Source organism: Schistocerca nitens, chromosome 1 (assembly GCF_023898315.1).
Source record: "Schistocerca nitens isolate TAMUIC-IGC-003100 chromosome 1, iqSchNite1.1, whole genome shotgun sequence".
In the NCBI taxonomy this organism is placed as follows: domain Eukaryota; kingdom Metazoa; phylum Arthropoda; class Insecta; order Orthoptera; family Acrididae; genus Schistocerca; species Schistocerca nitens.
The window spans coordinates 354652843-354671851 of NC_064614.1; the positions used below are offsets into that span (position 1 = coordinate 354652843).

The following is a 19009-nucleotide window of genomic DNA, read 5'->3' on the forward strand; positions in this document are numbered from 1 at the left end:
GATACATGCGGACGTGCATTGTCCTGTTGGAACAGCAAGTTCCCTTGCCGGTCTAGGAATGGTAGAACGATGGGTTCGATGACGGTTTGGATGTACCGTGCACTATTCAGTGTCCCCTCGACGATCACCAGTGGTGTACGGCCAGTGTAGGAGATCGCTCCCCACACCATGATGCCGGGTGTTGGCCCTGTGTGCCTCGGTCGTATGCAGTCCTGATTGTGGCGCTCACCTGCACGGCGCCAAACACGCATACGACCATCATTGGCACCAAGGCAGAAGCGACTCTCATCGCTGAAGACGACACGTCTCCATTCGTCCCTCCATTCACGCCTGTCGCGACACCACTGGAGGCGGGCTGCACGATGTTGGGGCGTGAGCGGAAGACGGCCTAACGGTGTGCGGGACCGTAGCCCAGCTTCATGGAGACGGTTGCGAATGGTCCTCGCCGATACCCCAGGAGCAACAGTGTCCCTAATTTGCTGGGAAGTGGCGGTGCGGCCCCCTACGGCACTGCGTAGGATCCTACGGTCTTGGCGTGCATCCGTGCGTCGCTGGGGTCCGGTCCCAGGTCGACGGGCACGTGCACCTTCCGCCGACCACTGGCGACAACATCGATGTACTGTGGAGACCTCACGCCCCACGTGTTGAGCAATTCGGCGGTACGTCCACCCGGCCTCCCGCATGCCCACTATACGCCCTCGCTCAAAGTCCGTCAACTGCACATACGGTTCACGTCCACGCTGTCGCGGCATGCTACCAGTGTTAAAGACTGCGATGGAGCTCCGTATGCCACGGCAAACTGGCTGACACTGACGGCGGCGGTGCACAAATGCTGCGCAGCTAGCGCCATTCGACGGCCAACACCGCGGTTCCTGGTGTGTCCGCTGTGCCGTGCGTGTGATCATTGCTTGTACAGCCCTCTCGCAGTGTCCGGAGCAAGTATGGTGGGTCTGACACACCGGTGTCAATGTGTTCTTTTTTCCATTTCCAGGAGTGTAGATATAAATTGACTAAATATACACCGAAATGCAGGGAAATTGAGGAAGCACTTGCATATCTTCTGGTTCGCGCAGAAAAATTTGTACATGGGAATAAGTATGCGGCAGCAAAAGGAATCCGATAACACATCGACATGGAAGCGAAGGGAATCTGTGAAGCAGTCAGTTTTTCTCCGTCGATGCAGCATTATACTGCATGTCTATTGAGGTACAGTGATACACACGAGTTGACTACTGTATTTGATGCTTTTGAGCAAGACAGAGAGCCATCCGCCTATAAACTTACATGCATCTGCGTTACAGGATAACAAAGAATGTATGGGGTGATCGATTGAGATGGTTCTGTAACGAGGCACGATTTAATGGTGGACTGATGATGCATTCTAGACAGGAAGAAGTTGTTGCAGGTCAATTCTTCCACTGGTCTGTCAGGATTCATCAGTAGCAAGACATAGCCTGTGTTCCACTCGTATATTGCCACGCGTTCTGTATGTGGTTTAAAGCACTGTCTACTTGGGATAGTTAATGGTAAACCTGTCGGTCATCAGAGGACTTCCATCGCACGTGTGATGGAACGTGACAAATTCCTCTAAACGAACTATGATTTATGCGATGTACTCCATCCCCCTGTCGCATCTTGGGTGTAAAATCAAGACTTCAGCTTCACAACTAAGTTAGCGATAGATGTTTGTGGGGCACTGCCATCCGCGTGTATACCTTTGCCTGACAGATGTGGTGTTTACAGAGTTAGTGACGGAACGACTTGTAATTTTCACATGTCGGACGCTGCTGCTAAGCCTTTATCTGTTTCCTTGTAAGAGGTACTCCTTCTTATTAACGATCATTTTATATAGGGCTGAGGCAGGCATAGTATAATTTGTGAACCGTTATCGGATGTGAACAGTGGATGCTATACATCTCTGGAAAGCTATATTGTGCTCGCATCACTCAGAGCCGATGTTTTAAGGCAGTAGTTTTTTCGGTTCGCTAACATAGTTTATCGTAGAGAAACTGGGAAGAAGAATGTATGTCCTGCGCTTGAAATATATTTCTTACACTGGAATATTAACAGCGTTACATTCCATACGACTGATAGTTTGGAAACGCAAGCGATCTAACATTATAGCCTGTTTTAAGTACAGAACGTTGTAGTCTTAGCAGTGCATGTGTTTATGTTCTCTCTTACCAATACCTTCCAGGTACTGATCCTAGACTCTGGAATAATACTTTAAAATTGATAACTTGGTTGCTTAACGTAAAAATGCTTCGAACTCCATTCGCCTGGAGCTCCATCGCACATAAAAATCATCCGTTTCTTGTTCTTCTTAACCGTCAGCTATTCCATCACGACATTTTCAAATCTGTTACTATACATCGATAAGGAGTGCTAATCTCGTCGACAACGGCGCATCTCGAGAAATCTTGTGCACTCGGTAAGCTCCATTCATTCACGAGACGTGGAATGTAGCGGTCTACTTCTGGTCGGTTGCAGATTAAATCGGTGATGGTGTTGCAGGGTGTGTTGGTCAAAGACAGTTGAGGGGGTCTTTCAGTCTCTAATTTTACCATAAGACTGCGAGAATGCTTTGTGACTCCCATCAGCGTAGAGATAGATCGCAAATTAAGTACTATGCTCGAGGTGTTAGAAATATGTAGAGCACTGTCTGATATACTTTGATGATGTATGTGTTCGAGAATTAACAATGAATGGACGTACTGCATAGTCATCTATCCACACTTGCAATGATACTCGCAAAGTGGAGAAGGGGGGGTTTAGCTATGATACTGAAATTGGGAAACACGCTGTCACATCATTGGTTGGTGTTCAAATTAGTGTAAAATTGCTAAAATTGCTCACAGTATCAACAGTGATGCTTATTATTTCAGTACTTCAGTGGTGTCTTATCCATCCCACCCGTCCCCTGGCACGCTGTTGGTTACCACATAATGATTGACTGACAGCGCTTGTTTGAGTTGTAGAAGGAGTTTTGTGGCTGGGTGACACCTTCTGCAGATGGCTAGCACCGAAACAGCGATCACATACATGACTGCAATATGAGGAATCAGTCGAAACGGAACGCAGAGCCATCAGCTATTCAGTCAATGTGACAGATGAGTTTAAATATAGTTTGGAAACCCACGCCAACGCTGTAAAACTCGTACAATTTCTTTATGTTGTAAATAACTTTTATTTAAAATCATCCAGTGTGTGCAGTGTGGTATGGTAACAGCAGTAACATTATGATTCACACAGTCCGACGTCTAGAGGTAGCCCAAATGACCTATCTTGCCTCCAAAATTCAAACTGCCCGCAGGGGCGTGTGGCAGGGGGTGTGGCACTTTCCAGCCACCTTGGGTAACGGTACTCGCGTCATCAATTGACGTCACGGCAGCCATCTTGAATTACAACAGTCGCATCACAGCGCGACGTCTTGGATAACTGTACTTTGGGGTGATGTTGTCTGTGAGAGGTAGTGGATCAGAACGTCTTAATGTCAGTTCAGAACCTGACACAGACCTCGAGGTTGTGGCAGATAAACAACATGTTTGGCAGTGTACAAAGTGTGTTAGAGCAGAAAGAAAAATAAAGTTTCAAACAACAAGACAGGGCCACAGGGGGCGCCTCTTGCGACTTACAGTATAGTCCGCGGGATATGATCATCCTGCTAGAGTGCAGGTACCATCTTTGAACTGGTCTGTGCATTTGATCAATACCTGTATATTTAATAGGACTGTCATACGTACTCAATGCCTGCACGCATGTGGTCTTTGTTTTTGATATATGGGAGGAGGGAGTTCTCTATCGGATGAAGTTAGTTGAGCTTTTATAGTTCGTAATTTTTCTCTGATGGATGATACGAAATAATGACGATAGCATGTTGGGGAGATAGATGTGAATGGACGTGGATCTGTAGTACTCGTATGTAGTTTGGGAGTGTACCACAGTGCAGTAGCAGAAATCCTCGTCCTTCTCTGAGTTCCTGTTTCCATTGAATGGTCAAAACACAGTCCTATCACAGCGTAGTATGTTTCTACATGGGTTGCAGAAGGTGGTAGATATAGCTTTCTCCGATTTCTACTTAGTTCCGACTTACATTGGAACAAAAATGATTCAAATGGCTCTGAGCACTATAGGACATAACATCTGAGGTCATCAGTCCCTTAGAACTTAGAAATACTTAAACCTAACCAACCTAAGGACATCACACACACCCATGCCCAAGGCAGGATTCAAACCTGCGACCAAAGCGGTCACGCAGTTCCAGACTGAAGCGCCTAGAACCGCTCGGCCACCCCGGCCAGCTTACATTGGAACAACAACATGCGAAAATCTACAGGGACGGTAGCGTAGAGTTTGAAGGGTAGTTGCAAGATGCCTAGGGGCTACCTAAAATAATGTTGGAATTTTACTGTAGCAGATAGTTTCGAGAATGGTGGCTCGTTTTGAGATATGAGAGTGCCAGAAATATGATTCACTAGTGACTGTAATCATTAGAGGGCTTCTCCATAGGATCTAACGCAGGTATGTGATTGAATGGAAAGACATGATTCCAAATCATAGAAATCATTTCTAGCAGCGAAACATCAGAGATCTGAAAAGCTAGTGTACACTTCTAACAACCTCAATCAGCACACCATCTACTAATGTTTGTGAAACTTCTTAGTCATCGCCTATAACTCAGTGGAAATATTGCAGAACCTCTGACATGGTATCGAGACAGAATACATTACAAATACTGGAAAAATATCTAGTGGTGTCGGCGTGAGGGGGTTGCAAATACCTGTTTCATACCATTCTCCTTAGCCGAATCACTTTCAAAATTGAGCGATTTTATGACGAGGTTGCATCGTGGGTTACATGTAACCAGACTGGTGGTGTGATAATATACACTCTGGCGATCACCGTCTCGGTATTCATCCGAAAAAAACACGTCATTCGTAGGTAATGCCATACGTGGATTTATAAAGCCGATAGAGATTTTAACATGGATACTTGTGAGCACCTGTAGAACCAAGACCACTTGTGACAGTAACATACAGTAGTTGTTGGGATCGAGTTTTTAACATCAGGAGGTTTGTAAGACGATTCAATCTCTCTTTCTAAGACACGGTGGTAGCACTCACAAGAAAAACTTATGAGACATGCATTTTCTGTGAGTATTATTTTGTATTGTCTGGAGTCATTTATTGACGAAATATTAAACTTAGTAGTAGGGAGTGCGTATAGGTTCGCCTTGAGCATCAGGCTTATAATGGATGTGTTTGTGTTCCGACATGTGCAAAGGAAATGACTGTCCATTTGTAAGGATGGTATGGAGTTGACGCAGAGCACTGTGATAGCAAAGGGAAGTCATAGGAATGGTACTGATATTTCTATTTCCAGAGCCACAGCCGTCAACAGGTTGTATTTCCGATACTTTGCTCATTGTCGAATGTCGTTCAACTGAGACCACGATCGTAACATTTAGTTGTAAGTACAGGGATAAAATTTATATGTGAACGATTTCGTAAAATGATTCTGTCTATGCGTGTTCTGTGATGGGCCTGATTCATGTTTCCCATTAATGGCAGTAGCCATCCAAATACAAAGATCTGTTGGAGTGCAGGAATGTAGCTGAGTTAATTGTGTCGTCCTCTAAACGGCAGATTAGCGAACTAATACTTAGTATGTGTCGGGCATCTTTCGTGATCCCGTGGAAATTTGAGAAGATTGAATAGGGGCGTTTCTTTGCACTGAACCATTATTCTGTCCCATGTATATAGTTTAGTTGAATGCTTCTGCACATTTCACATCTTTATTTAGTTGCAGGAACATGGACTGTGGTGCGTGCATCTAGCAGGTGAAAATTTCGAGCCTTTATTTAGTTGAGAGGACATCGATTGTGGTGTGTGCATCTAGCAGGTGAAAAACATGTTTGCCGGTTCTCTAGACATGAGAAACACCTTAGTTGACTCAGTAAATTATAGGGATGATTTGGAATCTGTTTCGTCACTGACATCTGTATTCATGACTGGAAATATCATTTTCCTTTATTTGTTTCGAGTTCTCGCGTAAAGGTCTTTGCAGATGGGACAAGTTTCTAGTTACTCAGTGGTCTAGAGCATGCTCCACCTCGCTAAAGTTTGGGGTTTGTAGAGAAATAATTTCCAGTCTGTATCTTGGGAATTATGTTGCATGGGTGATTGGTGGGATGCTGCCGTGGGCTTGATATCGAGAAGTACCGCGAAACTCGTATAATATTATGGCAAACCATGCGAAAATACATGCGTTCTTGTAATCCCCAAGTCTGGAGATAAGTATAGAAAAGCGAGCACACAAGCAGGGCCGGACCAGAAACAGTAACGTGTTTTTGCCGAGGGGAAACGAGCCTGAATTTGTAGAACAGTTCTGAGAGTGACTTTGGTCCACTGAGGGCACTCTGGTCACCGATCGGGGGTGGATGACGGCCGACCTCGCATGGAAATATCTAGTGCTGTGAGGAGTATAAACGGTGCTGTCTGACTTCATGATATATGTACAACTGATGTAAAAGGAATGATTTTGTATGGTGCAGGATGGGAAATGTATGTTTACTACATCGACAAGGTATGCGTTGATGTATTGCTGGGTTGGAGATCAGTTTCACACTCTAGTATTCAAGCTCCTGTCCTCAGAGGGTGGGCAGTGTAATTGAGTAAGAGTCTTTTCATATTTGACGATATGTAGGGGCACTTTGCAGGATTTAATTGTCGGTGCAATATGTCTATCTGTGTAAAATAGTTTCTGCTGCTGAAAGTCTCGCCTGCAGAAAGAAAGAAAAGGCGGATGGTGCTCCCAAACCAGCTGCATCAGTAATTTGGAAGGTAAATTCGATAAGAGCCAATCATAATGCTCGATTAATTCACACAACATCGTTTGTGCTGGGATATAGGAGTCTCTACATTGCGGTGAGAACGTCTGCGTATGTTGAAAGCAGGAAGGGTAACATGAGATGGGCGGGGTGCCACGTTAGGACCATCAGGAGGTATGCATTCGGCGTTATTTCGCGCTATATTCTTAAACAGGTTCTGCTGGGGCAAGAATTTCCTTGCATACAAGCTGAGACATCAAGATGGTTCAAATGGCTCTGAGCACTATGGGACTTAACTTCTGAGGTCATCAGTCCCCTAGAACTTAGAACTACTTAAACCTAACCAACCTAAGGACATCACACACATCCATGCCCGAGGCAGGATTCGAACCTGCGACCGTAGCAGTCGCGCGGTTCCAGACTGTAGCGCCTAGAACCGCTCGGCCACCCTGGGTGGCTGAGACATCAAGAAAGTGAGCTTTAGGTATTACTGGGACAGTATACAATTTCTGAGAGGTCGACTTGGCTCATATTTTACATAGCCATGTGATGTCAGAATAGCACTGAGAACCTTTTAGATGGTGGGTCGCCATGGTGACGTTTCGCGGCGATGAGTCTGTCACACTGGGGCAGATACGCATGGCTGGATGCAGCTCGTATGTTCCATTAAGATCGCTAGGGAGAAAGCAGCCTGTGCTATTCTGGAACAGATTTCTATAGAGTAGTCTGTGACATCAGTATCCATAGGTATAGCATCAGCAGCGGTAAACACATGCGCATGAGTTCCAGAGGATGACTTGGCGCTTGTTTAGTGATGTCAGTATAACATTTGAAGATCTTTCACATGCCATCGGCAGCAGAGTGAGAGTGATGGGTCGCACTGGATTGCATCCGGCGTCGAAGCAGTGTGCAAATATGTCTTTGCTCCTGTGTGGTCACGTCAGCAACGGTGTCTAGGTGAACATGTATTTAGAGAGGAATTTCTCAGGTGTCAAGTATGAAAGGGATGCTGCCGCCTCATGCTTGAGAGACCTGAACAGGCACCCGTGCATGGCTTGGCAGTTGACGGCTGCATCACTTCAAGGGGGCTGTCGCTAGCCTCCTGTGCAGTCCCGTGGACAGGGGGCATCGTGCAGTGCCTGCGCGTGTCTGTTGTACTATTTCTTGGGCGTGTCTGTAGGGTGTGCTATGTGCTATTTGGATGGTGTACAAGTAATGAGCATGTCTACACATCAGTGTACCGCATTATTTAGGAGCGGTTTGCATGTCTGTACTGTAATTATTCGGGTAATTTAGGAATTGTTTGTTGTGCATTATTTAGGAATGGTTTACAGGTCTGCAGGCTATGTGGCGTGACCCCAAGTATGTCAGAGCGTGTGTTTTGTATCAGTGTGATAAATATACTAACTCTCAAAATCCTTCCCTAAATAAATTGTTGCAAAATAAATCAAGTACACTCCTTCCTTACTCTCACAAGCAGCCCAGCGCAGGCTGAGTCATTCCCCCCCCCCCCCCCCCCCCCAGAAAGTCATCTTGGGTTATGTCAAAGAACAGATGACAGTGCCCTCTGATGATAGTACTGTGTACTTGGTCTATAACTCGTGGTGACCACACTGTTTCCCGCCATCTTGGATAATGGTACCTGCATCATCAACTGACGTCATGGCCGCCATCTTGGATTACGTCACAGAACAGACGACAGTGCCCTCTGGTGGTGGTGCAGTGTACTAGGTAGAAAGCACGTGCTTGGCACATGAAAACATGCCACGCGACCTATAGTAATCAACAAAGTGATTCGGAAAATTCATGCACACCAAATGTGAAGAATAAACAAAAACGAAAACCCATGGATGATGGCACAGTGGTGCCGAAACATGTTTGGGTACTGAGAAAAAACGGTGTTTTGCACAATTGGTGGACCTCACATCCAACAATTCTGTTGTATAAATTTAGAAACCTGGTATTCGACTAAAACTGAGTGAACATTCTACTGCCACAGCGTGAGGATTGCGATAATAAGACGAGAGATCGTGAAGTGTTCAGAGGCATATAGATATAAATTTTTCCAACGATTAACACTCGAATAGAGAAGGCAAATTGCACTGTACAATCTCTTGAGAGTTACTTATACAGAAGTAGAAAGTGATGAAACCTAGTCAAAATGTGTAACAAATAGCAGATCGTAAATAAAAAATGTAAACACAGTTTCAAACAAGGAATTTGTTGTATTAACGTTTGTGAAACATTCGAAATGTTGCACCAGTTTCTTGTAGCTCAAAACAGTACCGCGCAATTTCTCCAATGTCTTGTGAGTGCTTTCAGCCTCTGTTACCAAAAGCATGTTTTTCCAGTACTCCGCCACGTGATGACCGATGTTTCCAAAAAAAACTAAACTTATGAGTTGGGTATAAATGTTAACTCTACAATATTCAATTATATCCATGAATAAAAGTATGTGGACTTATGTACTTGGTTTCTTTAAGGTTTTTATTTCCGACGTACATTTCGGAGCTAAATCTCCAACATGAGGGTTTACAAGAGTCACTAGAGACGTTTCGTCATGACCTGGTGAGCAATTACACCTGCATATTGCGAAAATCTGCTTCAACGGTGGTTCATGTTAAAATTCATCTAAGCTGTTTGGCATTCATAAATGAAGATCACAACATTGTGGATGTTCTACAGCTTTAATTTATTTCGTTGACAGATTTTCGGTTTACATGGCCTTCATTACACATTGACTATCGTCGCCAACGATTGTACAATATTCGTAAACAACACTGAAAAAGACGTTACACATCGAGAGAGAGAGGTACGAAAATAGAGTAAATGCCATCTTTGGCAGTGCAGTTGTTATGTAACCGAAAATCTTAATCAGTACAAACAGTAGATAAATATAAAGGAAAGAAACTAGAAAAATATTAACATTACACCTCGAAAAACTGTGTGTGTGTGTGTCTGTGTGTGATACCTGAAGATGTGGTGGATGGGAGGAGGACAACATTACCAAAGAATCACACTTACCAGTTAGGAATGATGATCTGGGATTCCATTTATATTCATATCAGAACCTCTTTCTTTGTTATACGTAGCACCCTTTCAGCACAACAATACGTTGACGATACTCTTCCGGCCGCGGTGGCCGAGAGGTTCTAGACCCTTCAGTCTGGAACCGCGCGACCGCTACGGTCGCAGGTTCGAATCCTGCCTCGGACATGGATGTTAGGTTAGTTGGCTTTAAGTAGTTCTAAGTTATAGGGGACTGATGACCTCAGATGTTAAGTCCCATAGTGCTCAGAGCCATTTGAACCATTTGACGATATTCTATGCCCCGATTTGTTGCTCTTTATCGCAAGCCATCCTGGGCTGACATTTCAGCAAGATAATGCCTGCCCACACACTGCGGTGGTTTCTACTGCTTGTCTTCGTGATTGCCAAACTCTAGCTTGGCCAACATAATCACCGGATCTCTCCCAATTGATAACGTTTGGAATATTACGGACAGGGTCCACCAAACAGCTCTGGATTTGGCGACCTAACGCGCCATTTGGACAGAATTTGGCACGATATCCCTCAGGAGGACATCCAACAACTCTGTCAAACAATGACAAGCGAATAACTGCTTGCATAGGGGCCAGAGGTGGATCAATTCGTTATTGACTTGCTCTTTCTCTTGAACACATCATTCAGTTTTTCTGATACAGTCATTTGTTTGTCTGTGCATGACATTTATCGATTTCTGTCCCATTAGGATAGTTTTTTTGTGGTGTGTCGTTTCTCTTTCTCTTTGTACTCGTATATTCAGCTGTGCTATCAGTTTAAGTAAACGGGATGAGTACGTAAGACTTAACACCCGTTTTATGTTGTGAATGAATCAAGACGTCGAATCGATGTTTCCAGCACGGCACGTAATTCTGTTGCGCGATTAATACTGTTAAGTCTTGTGTGAAACAGATATTGAGGAGAGTGTGATTTTTTTATTGGCATGTTAAGTCTCTTGAAAAGACGAGTTCATTGACTCAATGCTTGATAGTGATGGCGTTAAAACTTTCACATAAATATCCACAAAAGTGTTTACTAATTGAAGGGCAAGGCGGCTGGAGTAATGCCAGGCTCTGCCCTTGTATCAAGCCTTTCGATTGTTTGCTTGTTTCAGCGCAAAACCTTTTCACTTAAAAATGAGTACACACACACACACATCTGAAACAGTTTTCCCAAGGTCTTCTGATAAACAGAAGTTAGCATAATGTTGTATATATTAAAGCCGTAGCTGACATGGCTAGGAGGAAACACGTTTTATCTTAGTAGTGGAAGCCTGTCTTCCTGAGGCACGCAACAACTGAACGTGACACCAGGGGCCGTCTTGGCGGCATTTACACCGCATTAAGGAGCGCTATACCATTGCGCTCGTCTTTTAAAGAACTTTCGAATGCCATTAGACAAGTACATTATTGAATTTAAAACAGTCATATCTACTTCAATATCTCTGTTGATACAAGAGTCTTAACGGCGCAATAAACTTACGCATCCCTCTGCGTACCATCGTTTGCTGGAAACCACGTTTCAATATCTTGAACCTATCGAGACTTATATTGTCTTTAACCCTAGGATGCATGGTGCCGAAAACACACATGAATGCATATGCAGGGCCTCCAAGGCCCTGCCCTAATCTAAAATTTTCTTCTTTTCATATAATCATTCTTTGGAGTTAACTTTATTTCTGTCAGATTTATTGTCATATTGAAAGATTCCTAAGATACAGTAACAGGATCTGGTGGGCCTGATTAACATTTTATTAATTTTTTTAAAAAACTCTAAGAGTGAATTTTTGTTAGTTACATCCATTTACATACAACATATACAAATGATTTTATTAATTCTCTTATAAGTTGCAGTTTACATTTTATAACATTTATTACAACCATTTTCTTCAGTTAAAACATACTCATTATTCACAATATTATGTTTATAGGCAATATTTTGACAAAAAGTTATTATTCATTGTTCACATAAAATTGCATTTTTCTTAGTTTTCAACATGTGACAGACAAGAAGCACAAAGAACGCCACTATGTTCCTTACAAATGTTGGATTTACACTTAATGCATGTCATAGCACTTTTTCTGTGTTTATTATATGGACAATAATTGCATCTTCTTCTTTTTCCTGAAACAGGTAGTTGGTTCGGTAACATGACATCTGTTTGAACTCCACATCTTTGCATGGCATCAACGATTTTCTTTGGAAGATTTGGGATCTGAATACTAAGTTCCATTAGTGGTCTTACCATTTCCTCTGCTAAGTCTCTTAGGAACAAACGCCTTTATCACTTCTTCCACTATGGTATGTCAGATGTTGGGCGGAAAATAAAATTTCACTGTTCATTGCTGTGACGTCCATCATATTCATCCATAATTCAAATGGCCATCTTCTTGTTTGTCTCTTGCAAGTGTAATAACGAATTTTCTGGTCCATTTGATCTACTCCACCCTTCGTAGAGTTATAGAACTTTATTATATCTGGGTTTTTTTGCATGAGTTTCATCAATGTTTCTGTCGTGATGTATTGTTTTAATGAGAACTACAGAGTTTTTCTTTTTGGGAACATATCTCACCATTGTAATGTCACCTCTAAATACAAAGAGCAATGAATCGCTCTTGAGGTAGATGGTTTCATCTCATTAGGAATTTCTGGTTTATTTTGTTTGATTGTTCCCACCACTGTAATTTGCTTCTGAAGCATCTCTTCTGCCAGCTGCACACTAGTAACGAAGTTGTCAACAGTAATATTTTTTTTTAATGATCCTTCAATGCTTTTAGCAAGATCTTTCACCACATTCAATCCAAGATTTTTCTGAGTAGGTTCATGGGGCTTCCATCCCGTGTAAACAATTCCGTCTAAAGCATATGCAGATGTAGCATCACATAACCAAAATATTTTTATGCCATACTTGGCTGGTTTAGAGGGCGTATACTGGGTGAAGCTGCATCTTCCACGGAATGGGACTAGCTGTTCGTCAACTGTGAGCAAATCACTGGGAATCATTCTATTTCTACACTTGTCAAGAAATAGTTCCCATACATAGCGAACAGCTGCAAGTTTGTCATCTGCAGATCGAGCTTCACGGGTACGCCTGTCATCAAATCTAATCATTCTCCTTATATCCTCGAATCTATTTACTGACATGGTGGCCTTATATGTAGGATTTGCCTTTTCATTCAAGAATAATTCTCTAATAGGGACATCTCAACTCTTCTCAACACCAGAAAGCAGTAAAAGACCAAGAAAACCCTCGATTGCAGCAAGCGAAACGTTTTTACACGTTTTACCACGTAAAGCAGCCATTCTTCTGCCTTCAATATTTGTGCAGTTGATGATTTCCTCTAGTATTTCCTTGGAGATGAAATAGTCCCAGGCATCCTTACCGAGCGAGGTGGCGCAGTGGTTAGACACTGGACTCGCATTCGGGAGGACGACGGTTCAATACCGCGTCCGGCCATCCTGATTTAGGTTTTCCTTGATTTCCCTAAATCGCTCCAGGCAAATGCCGGGATAGTTCCTTTCAAAGGGCACGGCCGACTTCCTTCCCCGTCTTTCCCTAATCCGATGAGACCGATTACCTCGCTGTCTGGTCTCCTTCCCCAAACCAACCAACCAGGCATCCTTAGGTTTACAGGTTTTCAAACCACGGGCTGGACCAGGTACCTTCATTACGATATTATGGACAGGGGTACGAAAAGTTGCAGGAGGATCTAATTTCCAAATCGTTCCATTCCGACTAATGTATGTGTGGTCTTCTATACCTGGTTGTGGTGGTTCTTCATTTTCAGACTCTGATGAAGTAATATTAACGGAAGGACTGTCATCTGCCTCAATATTCACATCTGCAGGTTCATTGGCTGATTCTTCACTACTTCAAAAATATTTCCTTCCTCGCATGAATCATCTTCTTCAAACCACTGAGCCACAACACTTTCAAAATTAGCTGCATTTGCACGGACTGACCCTCTTACTTTGCGTGTCGAAGCCATATCAAAAGGCGTGTCTCTCGAACAGCAGCTTGTGCAGCACTAAACGAGTCATACTCGTAACAATATGGGCCTTGCAGCAACAAACAAACTACAGTAACAATGAGGCTGATAAGAGCAGCACAGGATAACAATAGTATGCAATAATAAAACATTTAATAGCAAAAAGATCAATAATACACCGACATCGCCAATATGTGAAAGTAGTGTGTATTATCTTTTAGTTATACTATTACTACTACAGCTACTGCTGCTGTTGGCACTCCTGTTGCTGAAAATACCACTACAGTTATTGTTGAATTAATAACTGCTCCCAAACAAATGTTGAAGACAATATAGGCTAAAGAACATTTATAAATGTGTGAGGGCTTCTGAAGCCCTGCTTATGCGTTCACGGTGTATGGATAAACGTATTGAATTATACAGAAAACTTAAAAAGGTATCTCGTTCAGACTTGATAGGAGGAATGTCACAGTGTTAGTGAAAGAGTACTGGAAAGCAGTTCGAAATCAAACATAAAATTACAGATTTTTTTAAAAATGAAGACATACAAGGTCCTCGGAGGCCCTGTATATGCATCCAAGGGTTAAAGCCGTTTAGTCGGGTTAGGAGCAGTGATTTCATTAGTCGTAACACTGCTCTTTGTCGCCACTGTGGCTCTATCAGCAAAGAAGCTTTATTGCACTTTTGTGCTAATGAAATCACTGCTCCCAACCTGACGAAACGGCGTTAAACACAGGATGAGCCGCGACAACAATTTTGAATACCATTGAAAATGTTCCTAATTTCTTGGAATGAGTGAGAACATGTGATGGATCTCGGTGTTTCACTTATGATCCAGGTACTAAGCGCCAATCCATGCACTGGAAGGACCCAACTTCACAGAGAGCGAAAAAGATTCAAAGCGATGGTGATAGGTTTTTTTTTTCGAAGTTCAGGGATTTGTGTATTTCGCTGGGTTCCTGAAGGTCAGAATGTTAACTAGCATAGCTGCCTTGAGGTTCTCGCTCAACTCAGTGAGAAAATAAAGAAAAAAGGACCCGAATTGTGGAAATCAAGACAACGTATCGGTTCATAATGCATTGTCTATTAAGAGGTTTCTAGCGAAGTACAGCATCCCATTGTTAGACCACCCACGTTTTCGCCTGACCCAGCACCTTGTGTATTGCCCAAGGCGAAATGTGCATTAAAATTGACAAGACTTCAGTTCGTTGAACCAATGAAAGAAAAGGCGGCATACGTCATCAAGGAGCTCACAGAGAAAGACTCCCAACATTGTAAATATGTACGTTTTTTGAAATAAAATTTTTGCTGCAATAGTCTCTGGGAGCCATAGTTGCGGGCGCTTAACCGTAATAATAAATATGTTTCCCAGTATCATCGTCTTACCCAGTGTTAGTTATATAGAAGTATCTGACCTCAGTAACTTGGTTAATGAGTCGATTTCCACATAAACAAATAGACGGTCATCCGCTACTTCCGGCCCTTAACAACAGTTCTAATGTGTTCCTTGAAACTTTCGCGACGGACTAGTTATAGATATGGTTGCCGGGAAAGACGACAGATGTCGTGGAATACAGATGCATTGAACATCGACTAGCGTGCACTTTATTGCACTTTTGGACTAGTGTGTTTCAGAAAAAAAATTTCCATAGGACTAGGCACAAAATTTTCGTAGCAGATTTGCGACTTGTCGCGTATACACCAACTGAGTCGTAACCAACAATTTTCAAATGGTTCTGAGCACCATGGGACTTAACTTCTAAGGTCATCAGTCCTCTAGAACTTAGAACTACTTAAACCTACTAACATAAAGACATCACACACATCCATGCCCGAGGCAGGAGCCGGCCGAGGTGACCGAGCGTTTCTAGGCGCTTCAGTCTGGAACCGCGCGACCGCTACGGTCGCAGGTTCGAATCCTGCCTCGGGCATGGCTGTGTGTGCTGTCCTTAGGTCAGTTAGGTTTAAGTAGTTCTAAGTTCTAGGGGACTGATGACCTCAGATGTTAAGTCCCATAGTGCTCAGAGCCATTTGAACCATTTGAACCCGAGGCAGGATCCGAACCTGCGACCGTAGCGGTCGCGCGGTTCCAGACTGTAGCGCTTAGAACCGCTCGGCCACTTCGGCCGGCCCGACAATTTTCTCTCTCTGGTTCCAATTTATTGCGGACGTGCTGTTGCCTCAGTAGACTTACAGAGGTAATGTACTTTCTGGGAAAACAAAAGACGACTTCAGTGCATTATAGGCATGTAAGTAAAGAAGTTTGGCATGAGGTGTCTGTATCAGAATATTCACAGTCTTTCGATGAGACACTACATAAATCTGTCTCACCATCTACTAGCTGGTGCAAAGTGAATCCAAATAAGGTCCACGAAGCGCAGTACAGGATAGTCAGTCACTCAGAGTGCAGCGTACCTGTGGCGATGTTGTGGTCCCCGACGAGCAGCGCGAGCGTGTCAGCTGTGTAGAGCAGCAGGCAGTGCGCGGCGGTGACGGCGTGGCGCGTCGAGATGATGCTGGCGCCGCACACCACCTGCTCCTGCTCGAGGTCCACCAGCCCCGCCATCATAGGGTACTCGTTCACGCCCGTCTCCTTCCCGTTCACGATGCGCGTCTGCAAAAGTCCAGCAGCCGCGACGCAGTCATAGTGGACTCGTACACGCAGATCCCCACTGATGAGTGGAAAACGACCGTACCTCATACATTTTCGCTTATTAACGGGCAAGGACAGCAGTGGGACTACTGAAAATACTAGACTACTGGCCATTAAAATTGCTGCACCACGAAGATGACATGCTACAGACGCGAAATTTAACCGACAGGAAGAAGATGCTGTGATATGCAAATGATTCGCTTTTCAGAGCATTCACACAAGGTTGGCGCCGGTGGCGACACCTACAACGTGCTGACATGAGGAAAGTTTCCAACCGATTTCTCATACACAAACAGCAGTTGACCGGCGTTGCCTGGTGAAACGTTGTTGTGATGCCTCGTGTAAGAAGGAGAAATGCGTATCATCACGTTTCCGACTTTGATAAAGGTCGGATTGTAGCCTATCGTGATTGCGGTTTATCGTATCGCGACATTGCTGCTCGCGTTGGTCGAATTATATGGAATTGGTGGGTTCAGTAAGGTAATACGGAACGCCATGCTGGATCCCAACGGCCTCGTATCACTAGCAGTCGAGATGACAGGCATCTTATCCGCATGGCTGTAACGGATCGTGCAGCCACGTCTCCATCCCTGAGTCAACAGATGGGGACGTTTGCAAGACAGCAATTATCTGCACGAACAGTTCGACGATGTTTGCAGCAGCATGGACTATCAGCTCGGGGACTGTGGCTGCGGTTACCCTTGACGCTGCATCACAGACAGGAGCGCCTGCGATGGTGTACTCAACGACGAACCTGGGTGCACGAATGGCAAAACCCCATTTTTTCGGATAAATCCAGGTTCTGTTTATAGCATCATGATGGTCGCATCCGTGTTTGGCGACATCGTGGTGAACGCACATTCGAAGCATGTATTCGACATCGCCATACTGGTGTATCACCTGGCGTGATGGTATGGGGTGCCATTGGTTACACGTCTCGGTCACCTCTTGTTCGCATTGACGGCACTTTGAACAGTGGACGTTATATTTCAGATGTGCTACGACCCGTGGCTCTACCCTTCATTCGATCCCTGCGAAACCCTACATTTCAGCACGATAATGCACGACCGCATGTTGCAGGTCCTGTACGGGCCTTTCTGGATACAGAAAATGCTCGACTGCTGCCCTGGCCAGCACATTCTCCAGATCTCTCACCAACTGAAAACGTCTGGTCAATGGTGGCCGAGCAACTGGCTCGTGACAATACGCCAGTCACTACTCTTGATGAACTGTGGTATCGTGTTCTAGCTGCATGGGCAGCTGTACCTGTACATGCCTTCCAAGCTCTGTTTGACTCAATGCCCAGGTGTATCAAGGCCGTTATTACGGCCAGAGGTGGTTGTTCTGGGTGCTGATTTCTCAGGATCTATGCAACCAAACTGCGTGAAAATGTAATCACATTTCAGTTCTAGTATAATATATTTGTCCACTGAATACCCGTTTATCATCTGCATTTCTTCTTGGTGTAGCAATTTTAATGGCCAGTAGTGTAGTACGTAGAGTCGGAGCATACCTGGAAAACTTGAGTGAACAAAAGAAGGACTCAATATACTAGAGGAAATGTGGTATACTCAATACGGAATAACTTGCTGCCTTTAGGAGGCTATTGTGAGGGCTGCACCGACCCAGACAATAGGCAACCGCCTCCACACGATCAGTATGGGTGTCCATCTTGAACAGCGTTAATGTTTGTTTTTATTTCATAGTGAAGCTAATTTTTTAATCATACGAGGCTTATAGAACGATTTTTTCGCTCTGCAGTGGAGTATGCGCTGATGTGAAACTTTCAGGCAGATTAAAACTGTGTGTAAGAAGGAGACTCGATCCCGGGACTTTTGCCATTCGCGACCAAGTTCTGTATCAACTTCTTTTTTTTCCACGGGCAAATGCTCTACCGACATTCTCTCTCTCTCTCTCTCTCTCTCTCCCTCTCTATCCCTTTTGTTCGTTACTGTTCTCGGCAGTGGGTGTCGGCGGACATCACACGACATCCCTTCAAGTTCATCGTTGAGTACTTCACTCATCTTTTGTATTACATAGGACAGTCAGTCCATTGACCGAACACGCTGAGCTACCGTGCCGGCGTCAACAGAGCTAACGAAGCATGACTCACGACCCGCCCTCACAGCTTTATATCGGCCACTACCTCATCTCCTACCTTCTGAACTTCACAGAAATTCTCCTGCAATACTAGCAGGACTAGCACTCCAGGAAGAAAGAATACTGAGGAGACGTGGCTTAGCCACAGCCTGGGAGATGTATCCAGAATGAACTTTTCTCTCTGCATCGGAGTGTGGTAGGTAGGAAGGTACGAGATAAGGTACTGGCGGAAGTAAAGCTGTGAGGACGGGTCGTGAGTCGTGCTTAGGTAGCTCAGTAGGTATAGAACTTGCCCACTAAATCCAAAGATCCTGCGGTCGCATTCTGGCACACAGTTTTAATCTGTCAGGAATTTTCATATCAGCGTACACTGCGCTGCAGAGTGAAAATTTCATT

The 19009-nt window shown here is 44.2% G+C and overlaps 1 protein-coding gene across 3 annotated transcripts in view; it reads right to left on the reverse strand.

Moving 5' to 3' along the window:
* Positions 1-19009, reverse strand: part of LOC126248801 (venom serine protease-like) — a 274056-nt gene that overhangs the window by 58192 nt on the left and 196855 nt on the right. For all 3 annotated transcript variants that reach the window (XM_049950197.1, XM_049950205.1, XM_049950214.1), the window contains exon 4: positions 16276-16474. In XM_049950197.1, the coding sequence (XP_049806154.1) occupies positions 16276-16474 (199 nt within the window). The remainder of the gene's footprint in view (positions 1-16275; positions 16475-19009) is intronic.